This window comes from Staurois parvus, unplaced genomic scaffold (genome assembly GCF_062004578.1).
Source record: "Staurois parvus isolate SC_StPar_1 unplaced genomic scaffold, SC_StPar_1.0 ptg000202l, whole genome shotgun sequence".
NCBI classification, from domain to species: domain Eukaryota; kingdom Metazoa; phylum Chordata; class Amphibia; order Anura; family Ranidae; genus Staurois; species Staurois parvus.
Genome location: NW_028317998.1, coordinates 687,501 through 708,871, shown reverse-complemented (window position 1 = coordinate 708,871; position 21,371 = coordinate 687,501). Strand labels below are relative to the sequence as shown.

The window sequence follows — 21,371 nt, the reverse complement described above, 5'->3', positions numbered from 1 at the left end:
TCTTTCAGCCTCTGAATCAATATGTAGTTGAGCAAACAAAGTCTTTGTCATCTGCTCATTGCTTTTGACCTATATTATAGATTTGATAGCTCAACAGATGTGGAAACCTAAAATAATTGTGATCTTTGACATTGTATACAGCTTACCCCTCCCCACCCTTGTTTGTAAACCAGTATTTGTTCAGCATGCAGCATTTAGTAAATGCTTTTTCAGAATTTGGCTTTTTCAGAAAAAACGGTGATATCTTTCAACTGCTGAGTCACCATTTGGTCAATCATTGTGTGTCTGCACAATCCTAAGAAAGCCTTTGGAGATAGAAAAATGGGAATTGCCATTACTCCTTTTAAAGAGAGCAGGCTCTTGGTTTTAATATCCTGAATTTTACTTATCCTTCCTTTACTACCTATTGTATCTGACCTTGAGTAAACATGCTGATTGGGATATCCAAATTTTTAGACTTCACGGACCACATTCTTCTTCCAAGCCTGTGACTTACTACTAGTAGTAAAGCAGTGATCATGGTGACAGCTCTTAACACTGCACTACTATACCTATATCATGCTTTGTGTAGAATGTAGAAAGGTTAGAACCCTTGTAATGTTAGACTGCTACCTGGGGCTCCTTTAGTGAGATTTCCCCTCTTCTGTTTTGGGGACAGCCTTTTACCAGACAGGACATAAGAGAACATTTGTAGCAGGGAAATAGACTACATACCCTAAAAAAGAATTTTACTTCTGCCAGTATTGCAGACAACTTTTTTACCAGACAGGAAGTGAAGGAATCTCTCCAATGACAGTAAAACCTGGGAGGTGTTCTAATCCTTCCCTACTCTATCCAAAATTTAGATGCACTTTAAATAAAAGTCAGCAATGGCAGCTCCTCTGTTTCTGCCCTCACAGTTTCCTTGAAAATATCCCCCACTGCTGTACTTTTTTTTGGTGATCTTCAGTTCTTCAAACCTTACATACAGCAGGATAGCAGACCCACTTGTGTAGGAGGCTAAATAGCTAAGGACCCATAATAGTTGCTACAGCTCTAGTCAACTCTTCAATTTTCTTAGGCTGGTTTGGATATGCATTGATGTGATGCCTCCTCACACCTGTTTTAACCCCATTCTTGCCGACAAATGCACCACAACTGCATGCATTGCATATGATTGCAAGGCTTTGGTGGTGCTTCCCATTCACGTTTGGCAAGCTTGCCACCTGCTGATCATGACACATCAGATGGTTTTTGCTGCAGGAGCAAAATGAATCATTGTGACGGCAGCATGTAAACACCCCCACCTGCAGCCATTGCAGCTTAAGTGGGGAGATTGGGGGAGTTTAAAATGCAGCTCAACTGCTCATTTCTACTGCTTCCCCCCAACCTCTTGTCTAAACTTAGCCTTAAGTCAATTGATAGATTCTTATGGCCTATATTTTTATTTAGCATATAACAGTCACAATGACATAAAAAACACACTCATTTGTAAATGTTTAAACTTGGTGTGATTGTGTATTTAATCTTGTATACTTAGAAGAAAGGAACGTATAGTGGTACTGTATTGGGTAGTTTCCTAAGGCTTTGGTTTATTTGTGTCCTGCATAATAGCAGTATTTCAGACTACTAATCTGTATTTTAATAGGTATCATTTATCATGTTGACATAGAAGGTGCTTTATGGTGAAAGAAATTGATGCTTTTCCTTCACTATGACATTTGGCCTTCAACACAAAATGAGTCTAAGCAACAGTGTCATTATCACTGCAGAAAGGTTTATTTTAAAGCCTGTCTGCCAATCAGTGAAAGCACGGTTTCTCCCATCCAGACCAGTCGTCGGATAGCATTAGGGTGGGATGGAAGACACGACTGTTTTCAGTGTCCCTGAGCAATATCAGTAGGGAGATCATCACAAGCCAGTATTTTGTCAAATCTACTGCAGAATGGGCTACCCATAATTCTTGACTGATATCTTTTAAAATGGTCATGCACAGGAAATGTTCCAGCAAAAGGTGATGAGAGATCTGCAAGTGCATATATTTTAAACCACCGATTCACCACCAGGATCTGCACTGACTTTTATTATGACAACATTCAGATGGTGCCTTAGTGTAGTAAAACAGCCTTTCCATTTTCATCTTTGGATAAAAATGAACAATAACTAAATTAGTCACCTAGATTTTCCAGCATGTTGCCACATGTGCTCATTATTATTGAACAACCTAGGTGTCACATCTTAAACTGGTTGCATTGCTGGCTTATGTCAAGTGATGCATTGTTGGCCTTATGGATACTGATTTCTTTTATTTGTTTTGGTTCTTTGTGACTGTTGCAAGTCATAGAATTTGATATTATATTATTGATAAGCATGGCAATTATCACTTGTGACCGCAGTGCAGGGGTGCTGGGTTCTATTGCCATCTATCTGCATTGCCTGAATTCCCCTACTGGTTTACTGTTCTCTGTAATTATAGGTTCATTGTATCTATAAGATGGGTCTGGAATGTAATATATGTACCCCTGGTGTGGCACCATCCCAGCATATGTCTAGAACAGAAAACCTGAGTGTACAGTTGCATCCAATGAAACCCGGTGGTCCTGTTCTATCCCCGGTGAAAATAGGACTTTATATGTTTCACCCACCAGGAGGAAAAGTCTCTAATATCACATCGAACAGCAATAATAAAAAAGATATATACTTTTATTGGTTCATCATTAAAAAAACATAGTCACACTTCACATTTTAAAACCAAATGATCTTTGAAGATGATATTTGCATGTGGTTACATTCAAATGGCAGTAGGATGCACAATAAGCGTATATGGTCAATGTGTTTCACTGCATTTCCTCAGGATCTACGCTTTAGATCAGCGGTTCTCAATCTGTGGGCCACGACCCGTTTGGGGGTCTAACGACCCTTTCACAGGGTCGGCTTAGACCATTGGAAAACACATATTTCCGATGGTCTTAGGAACCGAGACACCACTCCTCTATCCGTCTCCAGGCAGGTCCGCCCACATGCAGATAGACTCTATGAGGTAGTGGTGAGGGCGGCTGGCCAGGCTGGAGGCTCCTCTCCTGCAAGGTGCGGGTTGGAGGTGCCCCGCTGCCGCCCATTGGCTGCCCTTGCACCTGCTGCATGTTTCCCCGGGCAGGAGACTGCTCACAACAGCTGGATAGATGTGAGCCGGGCCCCCCTTTGTCTCCGGGGAGGGGGGATCTGGTTACCCGCAGAGCATGTGCCCTACAGCCGCTCACCTCCCATGGAGGCTTCTCCTCACAGCACTTGTACGAGGGCTGGCCACGGGGCACACGGCCCGCTAAAGGGAAGAACACAGCGACCAGCAATCCCAAACTTTCCGGGGTCATACAAGGAGCCTCAGGACAGACGACTTGGTGTGGGAGAGGGCTGATATCCAAAGGAGGGGGGAATACTGGCCATACACACTTCAATTTTACTATCAGATTCAATTGGCAATCAGATTAACTTCCATTCCCATCAAATTCCTTCAGTCGATTGACCAGGGCGCAAAATGATCAAACGTTTTGCAATAATTTTATGGTTGGGGGTCACCACAACATGAGAAACTGTATTAAAGGGTCACGGCATTAGGAAGGTTGAGAACCACTGCTTTAGATGAACCACTATAACAATAGAAATACAGTCATAAAATACAGCAAAGCTAAGGTAAGAGTATTGACATCAAATTAATTAATAATCATAACAAGTAGCCAACAGTTGGGGGGGGGGAAAGGGGGGCTAAAAGGAATCTCCCCAAGTTTTGAGGGGCAACCTATGGGAGGACTAACATGTAAAGGGCCAGGTAGAAAGCACACATAAAGGGTGCAGGATGCACATATCATAACATCACACTTACTTAGTATCACTGCAAGTATATCAAAGGGTTGGACTTTAGTAAGCAGTGCTTAGTTGTATAAAGCAAGGGTCATAAGCCCTCCTTGGGATGTTCCTAATGATGATAAGAAAGATAATAATGTGTACTCCTGTAAAACACAGAAAAGCACAAACCATATAAGTTGTGCCAGTCTTCATTATGCATGTTTATGCTTTTCCTCCTCCAAAGCATCTTCACCTAATATCTTTAGAAGTCTGGAAAAAATACATGTGGCTCATCAACAGCTAGAAAAGTCATATGGCCAAACCCATCTTCCACCATACAGCTGAATATACAGTGCTTTCCACTTGCTAGCTAATCACAAAAGGACTGGCCACCAGGCCTCAACACTGACCTGAAACAATAAACAGACAAAAGAGGAAGAAGGAGAGAAAACGAGGCTGGCTAAGCTCATGCAAAATAGAATGCAGAGTACACATTATCCAACATTGTATACCAAACATAATTAAAAAGCTACACAAACCATGGAGAAATCCACACTCACCAGAGACTGCCAGCATGTCTTACCCAAACTGCCTCCACTCTTCACTGAGACCAAACAACAAATGAAAGGGCGCTACCCCTGGCTGGCCTTAAATGTGTATCTTCCCTGCCTCCTGTGCTGCCCACTGGCCTTTTTTAATACCCAGTGTCCCACACTAAAAATCCTCTCCCACATTGTCATTGAGGGAGAGGCAGCGTGGACACTTCTGCATATCAATTATGTAGTCACAAAATGGCGGCACTACCGACATCACGTCCGGTGATGTCATTTCCGGCATGATGCCAAAAATACCCATACCACCACCTTGAAAATTCCAAAAAAGGGAAACTACAGGGTAAGGAGTTGATAGACTGCCAGAAAAAAAAACCCACATCTACAGCCAAAATCTCTTGGCTGCCTCCATACATTATCTGGACCAAGTCAAGATTATGGGAAGATACACATGTAAGGCCAGCCAGGGGTAGCTCCCTTTCATTTGCTTAGTCTCAGTGAAGGGTGGATGCAGTTTGGATAGACATGCTGGCAGTCTCTGGTGAGTGTAGATATCTCCATGGTCTGTGTAGCTGTTTAATTATGTTCGGTATACAACATTGGACTACGTGTATTCTCCATTCTATTTTGCATGAGCTTAGCCAGCCTCATTTTCTCTCCTTCTTCCTCTTTTGTCTGTTTATTGTTTCAGGTCAGTGTTAAGACCTGGTTGCCGGTTCTTTTGTGATTAGTTAGCAAGTGGAAAGCACGGTATATTCAGCTGTATGGTGGAAGCAGGCCATTTGAGCTTGTAGCTGTTGATGTGCCTTATGTATTTTTTCCAGACTTCTAAAGGCATTAGGTGAGGATGCTTTGGAGGAGGAAAGGCATAAACATGCATAATGAAGACTGGCACAACTTATATGGTTTGTGCTTTTCTGTGTTTTACAGGAGTACACATTATTATCTTTCTAATCATCATTAGGAACATCCCAAGGAGGGCTTATGACCCTTGCTTTATACAACTAAGCACCTTACTAAAGACCTATCCTTTGATATACAGTACTTGCAGTCTATACTAGGTAAGCGTGATGCTATGATATGTGCATCCTGCACCCTTTATGTGTGCTTTCTGCCTGGCCCTTTACATGTAAGTCCCCCATGGGTTGCCCCTGGAAACTTGGGGAGATTCCTTTCGCCCCCCCCCCTTTTTTCTCCCATTTATTTTTCCCCTAACTGTTGGCTACTTGTTATGATTATTAATTAATTTGATGTTAATACTCTTACCTTAGCTTTGCTGTATTTTATGACTGTATTTCTATTGTTATAGTGATTCATCTAAAGCGTGGATCCTGAGGAAATGCAACGAAATGCATTGATCCTATATGCTTATTGTGCATCTTACTGCTATTTGAATGTAAACACATGCTGATATCATCTTCAAAGATCATTTGATTTTAAAATGTTAATTGTGGCTTCTTTTTTTTAATGATGAATCAATAAAGGTATATATATTTTTTATTACTGTTGTTCGATGTGATATTATAGATTTATCCTCCTGGTGGGTGACACATACTGTATAAAGTCCCATTTTCACTGGAGATAGAACAGGACCACCTGGTTTCACCAGATGCAACTTTACACTCCGGTTTTCTGTTCCTGTTCTAATTCTAGGTTCACACCTAACTGCTGATGTGTGGTGTGTTAAACGGTTTTTTACATGTTTATCTGTGCTGCATTTGGCAGATCATTCAGTGTCCTGGAAATCAAGCCTGTACTTTATTTTACAGCACACTGAACTGCAATACACATTAACATGTTGCTGTGTTTTGCACCACTGTGTAGCACTCCTCTGTTGGTAAGGCGCATTGGAGTGCCATTCAGAATGAATGGTGCTTTATCACACTAACGCAAGAAGCATGCAGTGCCTTACATCTCATTAATGAGCATGGTAACATGCATGTTCCCACAACACAATAATGTGAATGGAGCCTAAGGCTTTCTGGAAGGAATGCCAACTCAATATAAATTGAACAAAAATAGCTCTATGCCTTTTTTCTCACAGCTCAGACCAGCTTTGTAGCAAAGCCAAATGTGTTAAGACTGTCTTACTGGCTCATATATTTGTGCTTTATTATGTCAAATCTGTTTCTGTCAGAACTAGCAGCCACTGTTGAAGGGGCTCAAACTACATGGGAACAGCTAGTGTAGAAAAAAGAAAAATTTGCACATAACTAAATATTCAATGTAGCATATTATATTTCCAGAAGATAAATGCTAACTAAATAGTCACCAATAACTAAAATAGTCACCAATCAAGTTTGATTGTGCAGTAAAAAAATGAAAAATGAAAAGAAAGCTTGAATCTGATTGGTGGCTCTGGAAAAAAATGGAACAGTTCTTACCTAGAGCAAATTTAACAGTATTTCTAAACTTAAATCTCCCAAACAACACACGCCAAAATGTTCTTGCTACTACCTTTTCCAGTCAAAAAGCAATCTTCGGATTGCCATTCAGATGCTGGTTATGTACTATACTAAGTACTCCACTTTTGTTTCCTTCGGGCTTAAAGTCCATCCTTATAGTCAAGCTTTGCTTATCTGCCATCCCATTTTTCAGTGAGTGTTCGTTTATTGACCACTGAGGTGTTCACATTACAACCTATGCACGCTCGGCATTTGGCATGAAATATTTTGCTGAATTGACATTCTCAGGTGTAAACTTCAACATATGGAAAATCGTGAATGCATAAACTATGCTCCAGGTTATAATGCAACTTATCCTGGTTCCCAGTGGTCCCATATCACTCTGCACCCTTCAGGCATATGCTGCTAGTTCTATATTGTATTATTTAACTGACAGAGAATGTGTAATGATAAAAAAACCCTCAGATTATAGCATCTGAAAAGGTAACTGCACATGTTTAATCAGTAATCCAAACTTGTGCACAACCTGCCTTTGCATAACGGGTTATATACAGTACATATCCTTTATACAAGTCAGGAGTCATCAGCACATGAGGTTCCTTGGAGTTAGTTTACACATATATATGGGCTGACAGGTTTATATATCAATTTATATTGAAATTTATATAATTTATCAATGTAAGCAGGCAATACTGTAACCATAATTCTTACTGATAACAAGGTTATTATGCAGAATAGCACAAGTAGTGGAACTTTAAAATGAACCTGTACCTAGTCTACTAAAGTATTTACATATTCTGAACAATAAAAAAAAACTTTAAACCTAACACTTATTCACCTCTGTGGCTACAGACATAGTGGAGAAATTCATCTTCACAACAGAAACACTAACTGTTTTTCCTATTAGTTTCCATTGCACTAGAATCTTGGTTGTCTGCCAGCGTCTAATGTAAATGAACAGCAGGTGATTTTAAAGCTGACCTCCAAGAATTATCTCTATTGCATACTTGGTCCAGTGTGGCACAATGAAAGTGTGCACATCTGACACTTGATGGGCCACTGGGAAGTATGAAAATGCTTGTAGTAGTTAGTACAACTACAGTGATAGCTGCAGTCTTTCAGGTCCAACACAGTTCCCATGCTAGCAGCTTCCTATCTGCAAACTGACTACAGGGGTTTGCTTGCTTTGCACCACCATCATTCAAAGAATGTCTTGTATATTTTTTGGTGAATAACAGGTATTCTCTAATTGGATGAGGTGAAGAGGAGGAATGATGACCAATGCAAATAATTAACAAGGGGCTTACTTTAAAAAAATGCTGTTCTTTATTTTTTGTATTTCATTTTTCCCCTCTTTCATGTCCTGTATACATGCCCTTTATGCCTGCTTGTTATTTCTTATTCATGTTTGTACAATTGGGCTTCATGGTTTGCTCTATAAAGAGAAAGGCTCCCAATCATGTATTATTATTATTATACAGTATTTATAAAGCGCCAATAGTTCGCTCAGTGCTGTACATTACAAAGGGGGACAGAACATGTGACAGAACAATACCAATACAATGCAAAACATGAGGGGATTGAGGGCCCTGCTCTTTCGAGCTTACAATCTAGGAGGGAGGGGATGGTGGCACAGGAGGAGATAGCTGTGGGGGATGGAGTGGTAGGAAGAGTGAAGGAGGTCGACAAGTTAGCAGGGGGTGGGGAGTAGATGAGCTGTTTAGTGGTTTCTGGGGTTAGGAACGTGCGTCTTTTGGCGATGTTGCGGAGGTGGAGTCTGCACGAGTTTGTTAAAGATTGGACTTGGGGCTGGAAGGATAGGTTGGAGTCCAGAATGACACCAAGTACTCTGGCCTGCGGGGCGTGTTTGATGGAGGCATTGTTGGATGTGATGGAGAAGTCAATGGGGGTGGTGTCCGGGCTGGGGGGAAGACAAGAAACTCGGTGTATCCTCCTCTGTGTACTGTAGTCAATGGTGGGTGGTGATACATTACTGTGGACGAGTAGAACTGCATGTTCGTGACCTACCCACGTCCATTTATTGTGAGTTAGCTATATGGGCATTTACCAGCCACAAAATTACTGCTGTGAGCTCAGCCCATAAATGCCTGCCATATTCAAACACTCTCATGATGCAGCACCCACACAGATTCTCCTCCTGCTACCCTGGAAAAGTAGAAGTTTAACAGCTGATGATATCACAGTACTGCACAAAATGTAATAAAAAATGTAAATGTGCTGTTACTGTGAAAGGGGAAAGGTATATAATGGTTAAAAGTCAGAAGGAACCTGAAGTTCAGCTTTATGGTATTAAAAATGAACTGACATTGTACTCTAGAGTCTCTGTTGTGATTTTTGGGGATATTTTAGAATTAGTTACTTTACAGTACAAGCAGCTAGAGAGGTCAGGGATGCTTTGTTTAAGGGCTATTTTAATGTTTTTTAAAAAATATATATAAATACTTTAATGTCTTTAGTCTAGGCACAGGTGCACTTTAGAGCCTAAATACAGACAAAATGTTTCATTTTAGGTTTTCAATAAGAGTAAGAAAGAGGGTGTGTGCCTGTGAGGGTTATATTAGTTTATATATCCTTGTTTTGGACATTTCCGCTAACTTCCTATCTTTGTGGCACCAGGACAAGAAATAAAGAGGAGCAGGGACCAGACAGAGATAAAAACCTGACAGAGGTTCTAACCCTTCCCTATTCTACAAAAAATAATATTTTGCTGCTGTTGCTGTCCTAACTGGAGAGATGTGAAATCACATTTTGGCTTGATGATCCTTATTAGCAAGACAGAAGGTAAATGAGATAATTAAAACATTTACTGTAAACTTTCTATTTTAGGACATGCAAAAAAACCTGAAATTGCTTCATGTTTTAATGTGCACAGTTTCTGTGGTACATGTAGAACTTAATTTTATGTCTTAAACTCATTGAAAACATTACTCAGATGCCATTTAAAGAAGTGATGAAAGTCTTTTCGGTGTCTCATTTACATGTAATCCTTGCTTCTGCTGCTATTGATAAGGATGAAGATAAGTGTAAGCACTGTCAGCTGGACTTAATATAAAGATTATTTTTGGTGTTTCGTTAACTCAGCTTTTTCTAAAGAAAGGTTTCTCATATTAATCTCTTAAAATGGTTTTATGGATTTCAGCATGCAATGACTTTATGTTGGTTTTCACATTTTCCACAGTTTCCAAAAAGACCTCTACACGTTGAGGTGTCCTAGAAATTTCATACTTTAAATTTGCAATAAAAGTATTAAAATAACAGTTCATCTGCTGAACTTCTTATACAGAATTATTTTTGCAGAAAGAATTAACTGAACGTGTCCTGATATACTATCTGATTAACTTTGTATGATTATTTAATGCAAATGTATTAATAGAGTACAAGATAGTGCAACCCACACTAACCTATCTGACTTCTTAATCCCCATTCACTATCAAAAACAAAAATCTGACTGGTCATTACGGTGTCCTAAATTTTCAAAACAACCATTGCACCATTAATTGAAATTTCAGCTTTGTTAAAAATAAAATCCCCACCAGGTCAGCCTTATACATTGTTGTAGACGCTAAAGTAGACAATGCCAGTGAACTTACTTAAATGATTGCTAAAAGGAACAGTTTGCTATTTTACTAACATGGCCAGGCTCAGTGTTGCAATAAGAAATACCATTTAGCATCTCCTGCCACAATAGAACCTCTGAGTACTTCTGTAAAAGGCAGCAAAGGATTCTGGGAAAGAAGTCTACTACCTAAGTATTGTTGCCCCCTTTTTTTAAGAAAAGAAATTCATAACATATTAGCAGTTTTAAAAAATTGTGGCTTACATTACAGGGGAAATGGAGGTCATTGGTAATGCCATTAAGGTTAGGTTCACACTAGTGCAGCTGGGAATTGATTTTCAGTGTGATCATGTAGTGCAACATGGTTGCGTTTTGACCTGTTTTTGATACTACTGTGTTTCTGGTAGGAGAAGGAGACTCATTGTTGGTTGTTAAGGACCAATGACTTATCCAGGCTTCCTGCCTGACAGCAGAAAATAAAGCAAAGGACATAAAAAATTATAAAAATAGCATGAGGGTTCCCCCACAATCCTTACCAGACCACTCTGGTATGGATTTTAAGGGGGACCTCCCGCCAAAAAAAGAGAAAAAAATTGTGTGGACATGCCCATATATGATCAATGACATCAATGGGTGATCCTTCCACCTTTTGATATCATTCACCAATTATGGACATGCCCATATATGGTCAATGATGTCACTGGGTGACCCTACCCCTTTGTTTACTTCAGTGGTGGGAAGAACCAGAGAGGTCAGCTAACTCAGGAAAGCTATTGTCGGTTTGATTGGAAAGGATTGGTCGAGCCTTGGTGGGTGACAAGTTTTTTATTTTGTATAGCTCGGCAGTCATTGATCATTGTGAATGACATGGACCTACATTATTGGACGACATGATTGATGATGGATGTGCAACAATGGCCACTTATTTTATGTTCTACTGACTTTTTTTGGTGAGAGAGTGGGGATACTATGTACCCATTGCTCATTCATGGGGGGGGGAGGGGGTAGTATCTTGGGGCCCACTTTTTGTTAAAAGGGGGCTTTCAGATTCAAATAAGTGCCCCACCTGCAAACCCCCACAACCACCAGGCCAGGGTTGTGGGGAATAGGCCCTTTGTCCTCATCAACATGTGAACTAGATGCTTTATAGTGGGAACTCCCCCCTCCCCCCCCCTGGCAAAGTACTTTTCTCTCCATGTTGAGGGCATGTGGTCTGGTATGGATCAGGTGGGAAGAGCGCATGCATTGCAATCACACCAAAGCAACACCAGACCCTTTACCAAAAACTGCACTGATGTGAACAGGCACCATTGAGAACAATGTGATTTCCATTGGCATGCAAATCAAGTTACATCTGAAATCACACTAGTGTGAACCAGGCTTTAATAACAAAGCAGCTTTTGTGGCAATTAAAGGATATATACAATGGCATATACAGTACAAATATGATTTAGTAAATCAGCCCCACTCTGTAATGCAATGGCTAGATGAAACAGAATGAATGATAAACCGTAAATATACAGACACAGAAGTGACATATTGCTAAGAACAAATAGACCCACTATTTGTGTTTTACCAGACAGAATTTCAATAGGGATGATTATACACTATGAATACTATTATTAGCTTGGCAGCGTACTATTTGTATGTCTACATGTAGTTTTTAATGCCCACTAAGGCAGTGCAATGTTTATTTATTAATTTAGACTCTTAACATGGTTGTAAGCTTTGGAAATTAAAAAAAGAGCAAAGCATATCCTCATATAAAGTATACTTACCTTAATACATAGCCAAAGCCAGTGCTAGACTATTCTGTGCCCTAGGCAAGACTAGCTACTTGCCCCCCCCCCCCAAATAAATAAATAAATAAATACACATTTTTAAAAACAGTAGAAAATATTAAATCAACAAAACATGAAACTGCTAAATTTCTTTTAATTGGCAAAAATAAGTGCCATAAGATGACACCAGCACCAATATTACAGACAAAATATATATTAAGCAAATATAAATTAACTGTATTAACAGTAAAAGAGACAGAGTTACAAATCTCCACAGTGATCAGCAGCCGCCAGCTGGCTTGCAGTAAGGGACTGAGTCTGAGAGTAACACTGGAGCTGCAGCTCAACTACTACACTGGCCCCAGACACTTGGCATCTTCCTCAGTCCTTTCTTCCTCCCCCTCTACTGCCCTCCCCTCAGGTGAAGGATCATTCATGATGTGGCGGCATCCCACATGATCAATCAGCATTGTCTGCCCCCTCTCCTCCTTCTGTCTCCATGAGCTGCCATCCTTCTAGGCTTAGCTCAGCTCTGATGTCTCCTGCTGGTTTACGGAGTCCAGGCTGCAGCTATCAGTGAGGACAGGCGACCTCCCAGCACTACACAGCTTCCCTCTCATACACATCAGGCCCTGATCATCCTATTCACATAAGGCTAGCCCTGCAACCAGAGCACACCCCGGCCTATTGATTGGCTCCAGCTGTGTAGAAGAAGGAAAAGCCAGTACTGGACATGCCCCGTTCCATCATTGGCCGGCTCCCTGTTACAGTTGGAGGATCCTGTGTGCCAGTGTGTGTACTGGAGATGTACGGACCGATTCTCTGATCAGACACTGCTGACTGCCCAAGGTCCTGGGCTAATGTCATCACTTCTCAATCCTAGAGGAATACTGTTATATAGATATATATACTGTATGTACTAAATGGTCATGTGTGTGGACAGACTGTAAGACAATTGGGTCAGTAAAGATACCATTATTCCCTCATCATTCCCTGTGTATGAGGAGAGGAGGACTCTGTAGAGAAATGAAGAATTCATACAAGAGGTCTACAGGCCATACAGAGAGAGTGCCGATCTGTGCTTCGCCCAGGCGCCCCTAGGTGACAGTGCACCCTAGGCGGCTGCCTAATTTGCGTAGCGGAAGCACCGGCCCTGTACATAACACCTTATGTGGATCCTGGCTGTTGTCTCCCTCTAACTGCATCTGTTAGTTCTGAGTTTTCTTTGACACCAGGCATCAATGGTGACCCTCCCCCCTCAACCAGGTTGATTAACAACCTCAGCCTGTGCATGTTTCCCAAAAAAACTGTGTAAAGGGGGGGTGTCATTCCCTCCCCTCAGGTGTCACATTACACTAAACTCTTTGTTCTCTGATGTGCAGTGTGTAATGCCATATCCTTGCCCCCTGCCTCTTGGAAGCTGAGAAATACCATCTAATCTGTGTACTTTGGAGATCTCTGGAGGAGAAAGGGCTGCAGATAAAGTGGTACAACTTATGAGGAGGATTTGCTTCATCGTTGTTTACCACCTAAGGCTATTCATTTCAGTGGGATCATGTAAAGTTTTAATACCACTTTAGAGGTAAAACTTATACTTATTCAAATATTTTTTTTAACTTGTATTTATTCCATATTACATTTAAAACAACACTATCATTTAAGGATTGATTTACTTAGGACAAATAGGCTGCTCACGTTGCAGGGAATCTCCCATTAGCTTAGTGAAAGAGATGAAGCTCTGTTGAATTCCAATAACCAATCATATGCAAGCAAACATATTGTGCTTTTTCCGCTGTATGTGATTGGGTATTCTTTGCTAAGTAAATTTTTACCACAATCCCTTTCAAAGTGAAAAATCCCTTAGAAAGTGAACTGTCTATTTGCCTTTCTAAAATCAACTCCACACTGACACAGGGACTCATGTAATATTAAATGTTTGTGTTGAGTGTAAAGTTCTTTTAAATTGGTATCTTAAATTAGAAGCCTTATTCACATTGTGATCCCTCTAATTCTATTAGGAAAAACAGAATCCTGTGTTGCATAATGACTAAATATAGAATAATTCATATTACAAATTATAACAACTTTGGAGCCTTGGAGTGAGGTACAATATGTAGCTGGATGAAGTTCAACATTTTAAAAGGCAAGCAATGAAAACCCAACATATTTCCCATATTAGTTCATATTTATAGCCCCTTCATGTCTGCACCTTCAGCACTGCACAATACTTTCAAAGCACTGGCGCTGAATGTCTTTTGTACTCAATATTTCTGGATTTCTTTCATTCCTAATCTGCAAGCACTAGGAAAAGTAAAAAAAAAATTATTTATACAATCATTTGGTGGCATGAGCATCTCTAACATGTAGCCTTTTTTATTTGGTAATTTACACTAAATCTTTATTGTAATGGTTGACTACACATTTTATTAGGAAGTGATGGTGCACGAGGACATAAAAATGAAAAGACTTCAAGTTTACCTGGATTTATGAGGTCATTCTTGTGACCCCACTAAACACAAATGACCCTTTTGTCTGCTAACTTACTACACTGTGTCTGCCAGGAGACAGAAACTGATGTCACTATTATGGGAAGCAAGTGCAGCTTTGTTAAACATTGTGCAAATAATATAATGGATGATATTATGACATTCTGTCATTCTATCCACTTCAATACCATGCACTTTTACCCCCTTCCTGCCCATGCCAATTTTTAGCATTGTCACACTTTTGAATGACAATTGCACGATCATGCAACACTGTACCCATAAATAATTTTTAGCATTTTTTTCCACACAAATAGAGATTTCTTTTGATAATATTTATTCGCCAATGGTTTTTAACTTATTTTATAACTTTCTGTTATAGAATTTTGCAAATAAATAACCATTCTTCATGAATTTAGATCAAAATGTATTCTGCTAAATTTCTTTGGTGAAAATAACCCAAATTAGTATATATTATTTAGTTTGTAGGAAAGTTATAGAGTCCACAAACTATAGTATCTGATAATCGATCAATCCTGATGTACTGACAGCCAATCTAATTTCTTGAGACCCGAAAACACCAGGATAGTACAAATACCCCCCAAATGACCCATTTTTGGAAAATAGACAGTGTAAGGTATTTAGTAAGAGGCATGGCGAGTTTTCTGAAACTGTAATTTTTTGTTACAATTTTTTGGAAAATGAAGAAATTCTTAAAAATCACAATTGTTTTATTTTTTACATATTGTCCCCAGTCCAGTGCTATCATATAACTGGTGTGGTGGTGATCAGGGACACTGACTGGTGACAGTATGTAAAAAAAAAATAATCATTTTTATTTTTTTCAATGTTTTCTATTATGTTTTTCTTTTTCATTTTCTTTTTTTTTTCATTGGCTTCCCTAATGTCAATCACAGCCAGTGAAGAGGGAGTGGTTGGTGGGGCAAAGCCACGCTTTGTGTGCCTCATAGTCACACAGCTGGCTCGGAAACAAGCATGCATGAGTACCCCCATAACAAGCAGCTTGCTCTGGGGGCACTCTGAAGGGGGGGGGAGCCAGGAGCGCAGATGGGGGACCCAAAAAGAGGAGGATTGGGGCTGCTCTGTGCAAAACTATTACACAGAGCATGTAAGTATTACATGTTTGTTATTTTTTTTAAAAAAAATTTAAACCTTTAGGATCACTTTAAGCTTTGATCTCTCTTTGGTCTGAGGCATTTAAAATCATACCAATATGGGAAATATGAACTTCTATAAATCCCCTCAGTCATTGGTTGGGATCAATCTAGATGTATCAATAAACAGTTATCCCAATTATCTAAAACAATGATGCACTGATACTCACTTTCACAGTTCTCCAATAAAAGAGATTGTTGACATGAAAGAGACTCCAAAAAATGACTTCAGAGGGTAGGGACTGGATTGACTTTATTGTTTTATATGGGCAAAATAAAAAGCAATTCAAATGTCACATTCAGTGACAAATAGCTTGCATCTGAGGTCATTCTGAGTTCTGACTGAGAACAGCTTTTAATCATGTTGGGAGGTCTTTTTGATACATTTACATTGAGTTGGGTAGATGAAAAATGCAAAGTGATTTGTTGCTTGGTAAAAGTAACAAAAAATACAGTTGTATACTTGCTTAATAAAATTTAAATGAAAATTCAAACACAGCACATCAAATGTCTTTCACAAATGCAAGTCAGAAGCAAAACACTAACATTAGTGCAGCTACATATACAGTATTTCTGTTCAGCACAACTCTAAGCAGATGCTTCATTTTAAAGGAAATATTTACCGACCGTTCAATCAGTAATATAAAAAGGCATATTTCACTGAATGATTGTAAAGCAAAAGCTGACACCCTCTGCATGAAAGGGGTGCATTTAGGACACCTTGGTTATAAAGGAAAATGTTTTTCTTTAAACAAAATGCTAGACCATAAAGCTACAACTTCACAGTTTAAGTACTTATATGTTCAATATTTTACATGTCAAAATTTTGTAATTCTCTACACCCAGTCTTGTGATTTATGCATTTTTCTGAGACCGTATAACCAGACAGCTGGCACTTATTTCCTGGTTCGGCAAATCAGCATCCTGTATCATTTTCCGTTCTCCAACCTGACAATGAACCAGCCTTGGTCCAGTTAGTAGGAAGGAGATCCAAGTAACTAAAAAGTCACATCTGTAAGCAACAGAGAGTTTCTTATTCAGGCTGTCAAGTGCAGAATCTGTGTGTAAATCACAAGACTAGCTGAACAAAATTAAAAATCCTTAGGCAAGAAAACTGGAAATGTTTATTTAAACCATGTATTTAGTTCTTTACCTGGAGTTTCAGTTTAATGTCTACTTACACTGTAGTTCTTATGGACCAGTATGTTAAAATTTCCAAATCTGAACTCACCTGCTTTCCATCCAAGGTGTAGAGCTTCTTCACCACTCCCGTCTCCAGTTTAATAGCATCGGTGATATCAGTTAGTACTTGCTCGAATGAATGGGCTGTCTTTTTATTAAGGAGAACACGTACAGCCTTCCTTGGTTTTACTCCACTCCGAATGATAGTTACCAGCTTGGGACGGACAAAGTCCTTGTTCTCCCTGGACTGGGCATTATTGATGCTGCCAAGTGATTGTGGGGTCTTCTGAGATGTGGATGTCTTCACATTCACAGACCAGTTCGGGTTGACATTCTTAGTGTATTCCAGTTTCTTGAAAAAGTTGTCGGATGAACAAACATAGCTTTCACCTACAAGATATAATATACCAAACACATTTGAATACATACACTTTGCTTTTGCCACTCTCATGGACAGCTAAAAATGTCATCAGTTGTACAGGGGATTTTGTGACCATTGTACTAGAATTCTCCATTAAAGTCAATCTAGCAACATGTAATATTTTTTCATATTAATGTGGCTCTAAAGTGTATTTTAAAAAAAAAATGTTTTTTTCATTGTGGATATAGTAGGTAATGTCTTATTCAAAAAAATGCCCTTCACGTTTTGTGCTGTAGACATCAGAGAGATTTCCTCTCTTAGACAGTTGTCTCCAGAACAAACAGTTAGACAGTTGTCCCATTGGAAGATCTCCACCCTATTGTTGTTCTGGTGGCAGCTCAAAATTTCCCATCATATTCTGTTCCAGAGCCAATGGTCACCAGAACAGAGTTTTCTCAGTGGCATCACAGACAGCTGGAATAAAAAATTCCACAGAGGTTCAAACCCTTCCCCTTTCTATCCAAAACTAAAACATGTTTTGCCTTTAGGTATTCTTTTTTCATTCTTTATTTATTTTGTTGTTTTACTACATCACGTGAAAAAGGTGTAGATACAGATAACGGAGATTGAGGAAAACTCTCAAGTACATTCTACACAGTGCATAACAAGTGCAGAATCATAGACATGCAAATATTGAAAGAAACACACAGGCAGGTAACCCGTGAGCACCATCAACTAACATGGAAAGGGATAAATGCAACTTAAGGTTAAAAGTGTTATCATCTCCGAAACCATCATATCTGCCTGTTTTACTATCTAGACCTCTGCATATCATACATCCTACTATTGTCCCTTCTGAGATATTTGAATCATATAAGCACCCCATCCCTCTGTAGAGATCCACTGCCCTCTACTGTCAGTTGCTAGTACCTGTAATGTAAAATTATGTATGGCACTTCCTGATTCAGGAGTTGTTGGGAAAAGATCTTTGAAGGAAGTGCAGAGAAAGAAAAACTCTCAGCCACATGTCATGTCCACTTCATCTAATACCAGATCAGAAGAGATGATTGTTGCCAGATAGCTAGGCCTGCATTCCAGATTAGTTGGAGGGTCTCCTCATCACTACAGATCTTGTCTTCATGTCTTCAACACAAAGTCAGATGCCACACCATCCTCAGAGCCCCTGCAATAGGACTTTGATGCAACATTGATCTGGAGGTATCTCTATAAGTAACTATATATATACCAGGGAGTATATAGGTAAACCTTAAAGCTTGGGTCTAGGCTAACACAGTTTACATGCATTTATATTTACTGTTTTGCTGGCTAAGGCATTTGTATTTTATTTTCTTTTACAGCCACTTGTTTTTGTACACCCTTTAGACACAAAGTTCGGCAGGCAAGTGACACACTTAAATCCTGATTCAGCAATGTAGCTTCCTATCTCACCTCTCTGCCTACAGACTGCACATTGGACAACAAAATAGTATTTTTACCTCTATGTAATTAGAACAGACATAATCCATCTAATCTAAACTGGCTGAACTAAATTAAAAATCCTTTGGCATGAAAAAACAATGAACATACACATATTTCAAAACCTTTGTACAATCTTCTTTAAATTTGCTAAATATTTGAAGACCTGCCTATATAATCCATTAAACTTACAACCAATCAGATAACTTCACAAACTACAGAGTTATTGGTTATTCTAAAGAATATTGTACCATATTGTAATGGGTGTGGTGAGCTTTAAACAGGTATAGCTGGCCATTGGTGGATCAATATGTTCTCCAGGATAATGGGCAGGGAGACATCTGTTTGTCCCCACTACTGATGTAGTGCATACATGGTGAATTTGATCCTTCACTCTCCTCCACCTCCACCTTCCTGGGGTACTCATTATCACCCTCTATCTGTAAAGAAGCAACGATAATCACAAACAATGCTCTAAATCAAAAACATTGTTTGCATGTATGCATATCTTGCTATCTAACTCTGTTTACAAGAGGATTTATATTTTTGTACACTTTACTCAAATGTGAACAAAAAGCATTAAAAATGTTAAAGTGATTGCAAACCCGCACCTTGTAAAGCAACCCATCAGTTAAAAATTTAAATGAAAGGCAAAACATTTGTATAGATATAAAAAACATTATAAATACTTTTATCCCCTTTTTATTCCCTCTGTTCTCATCTGTATAAGAGCTGGGGGAAGAGAAACAGCAGAACATCGATCTTCCCAGTGAATGGCTGAGCAGGAGATGTCAGGACAAATCTGATAATTTCAGGAGAGCCGGCTGAGTTCCCAGCATAGCCAGAAAGCTGACCACAGTGTGTTCTCCCGCTTAGTGTGGTCATTTTTTAATAGGAAAGCAGAGGGACTGGCAGGGGATTTAAAACAGAGGAAGAAATACAAAGAGAACAGGATTCTTTTTCATACAAGTACATGGTGATGGTATAACATGTACATATCAGAAATATGAAATTTTGAGTTTACATATTCTTTACTGTTCTTCTTGAAATTTATAAAGAGTAATTAGAAGGACTGAGGTAATAAGTATCTTGGTAAATTATGTCTGATCAAACAAATGAGCTCTGATTGGTTAAATCTCTCTCAGCAGAAATCATCTGATACAGTGCCTAGGTTTTCATAAATATCTTCCTGAAGAAGATCTATTGGTCGAAACTAGTCGAGGGCTTATGACACAACTTCCGTTGACGGCACTTCTGGTATTTGGAACACACCCTGGAATACGGTGGCCATCTTAATTCCCATTCATACTATACAAAGCTAAATACACCTAGTGCCAGGAAAGGCACTTTTTTGTGAGTGGCATTTCTATTGTTTGACCCCATATTAAAGTTTTATACAGTTTTACATTATGGGATGTCTGATTTTGTTTTGATTTATGCTGAAAACATGAAAATACTGCCTGTGGAGGAGAGAGGTTGCCTAACATTGATGCAGATCTAGTGGAAAGTTATTGGTTACTACCAGCAACCATGGTTATAAGGGCGCGGGAATATCGGCCATCAGGAGCGGATTGCAAACTGGGATAGTCCCAAAAAGTGAGTGTGACTTAGCTAGAGATAGGTAGTCATGAAATGACGGTGAGTTTACATCTATGTGGGGCACCAGTGTGAACACAGTGAAGCACTTGTCATTTCAGTATGGAGTATCACCGTTAAAGATACAGCACCGTTGCACCAATTATTCACATGTTGGGACTGAATATTAATATTTTATTTGTATTTTGCTCAGTGTTATCACTTTAAAGATTGCACAGTTTATTTTGTCAATTTGTGACCTTAGTGCGGTCCAATTTTGAAATATATAATATTTTCATAAATACCGCCAGCACTGAAAGTAATCTGAAGCAGCATTTTCTCCACGAATGTAGACACTTAAAAGCTAGCAGTAGTTAGTCACATTCAACTGGACTTGTTGAAGATGCTTTAACCCCTTATCCAGATGGCTTTCTGAGTTCAAATGAGTGGCACATACATACCCCAGCCTTTATAGCTTCATAGATAACACATTCATCCTCATCCCTTTTGTTCTTCTTTTGTCCTAACAAGAATTATTAGCATGACTTTATGATATTTTTTATTTGAAGCATTTAATGCATGAGTAAACAAAGCTTTAATCACGACCACATAACATGTGGTATGGTGTAATCATTTAAACAATCCTTTTATTATAAAATATAATTTTCAATTAGTACTGGATGCAGTGCTAGGGGGAGTATATCTTATAATGTGATTATTGCCTAATTCATCCTTGAAAATTAATTTATATCTTTTATATAATAACATCTTTGATGAACCGTGACCTTAAAATTTTGAGCAATGAAGGTAAGAATGACATGAAAATATCAAAAAATTCCTGTGAATAGAAAAAAACAGGCATTCTGCATATGACTGTTGAATAAAGACAGTGTAAGTTAAACCTACGGTTGCCATAGAAACAATGCAGTCTCTAAACAGTAGACCACAGTAATTGCCTTACAAATATGCCTGCAGCAACACAA

General features: G+C 39.1%; 1 protein-coding gene and 1 long non-coding RNA gene across 4 annotated transcripts in view; one reads left to right on the top strand and one right to left on the bottom strand.

Annotated features, from left to right (window-relative positions):
* DCX (doublecortin) overlaps nt 1–21,371 on the bottom strand; it is a 171,165-nt gene that overhangs the window by 104,961 nt on the left and 44,833 nt on the right. For all 3 annotated transcript variants that reach the window (XR_016312849.1, XM_089678260.1, XM_089678262.1), the window contains exon 3: nt 17,026–17,366. Coding sequence is in view for 2 of the 3 variants with exons in the window: in XM_089678260.1 (XP_089534386.1) it covers nt 17,026–17,366 (341 nt within the window). In the remaining variant the exon portion in view is untranslated. The remainder of the gene's footprint in view (nt 1–17,025; nt 17,367–21,371) is intronic.
* On the top strand, nt 9,428–20,218 carry LOC149461428 (uncharacterized). Its single transcript, XR_016312850.1, has 2 exons — nt 9,428–9,580; nt 19,962–20,218. It is a non-coding gene; the product is annotated as an uncharacterized LOC149461428 (long non-coding RNA).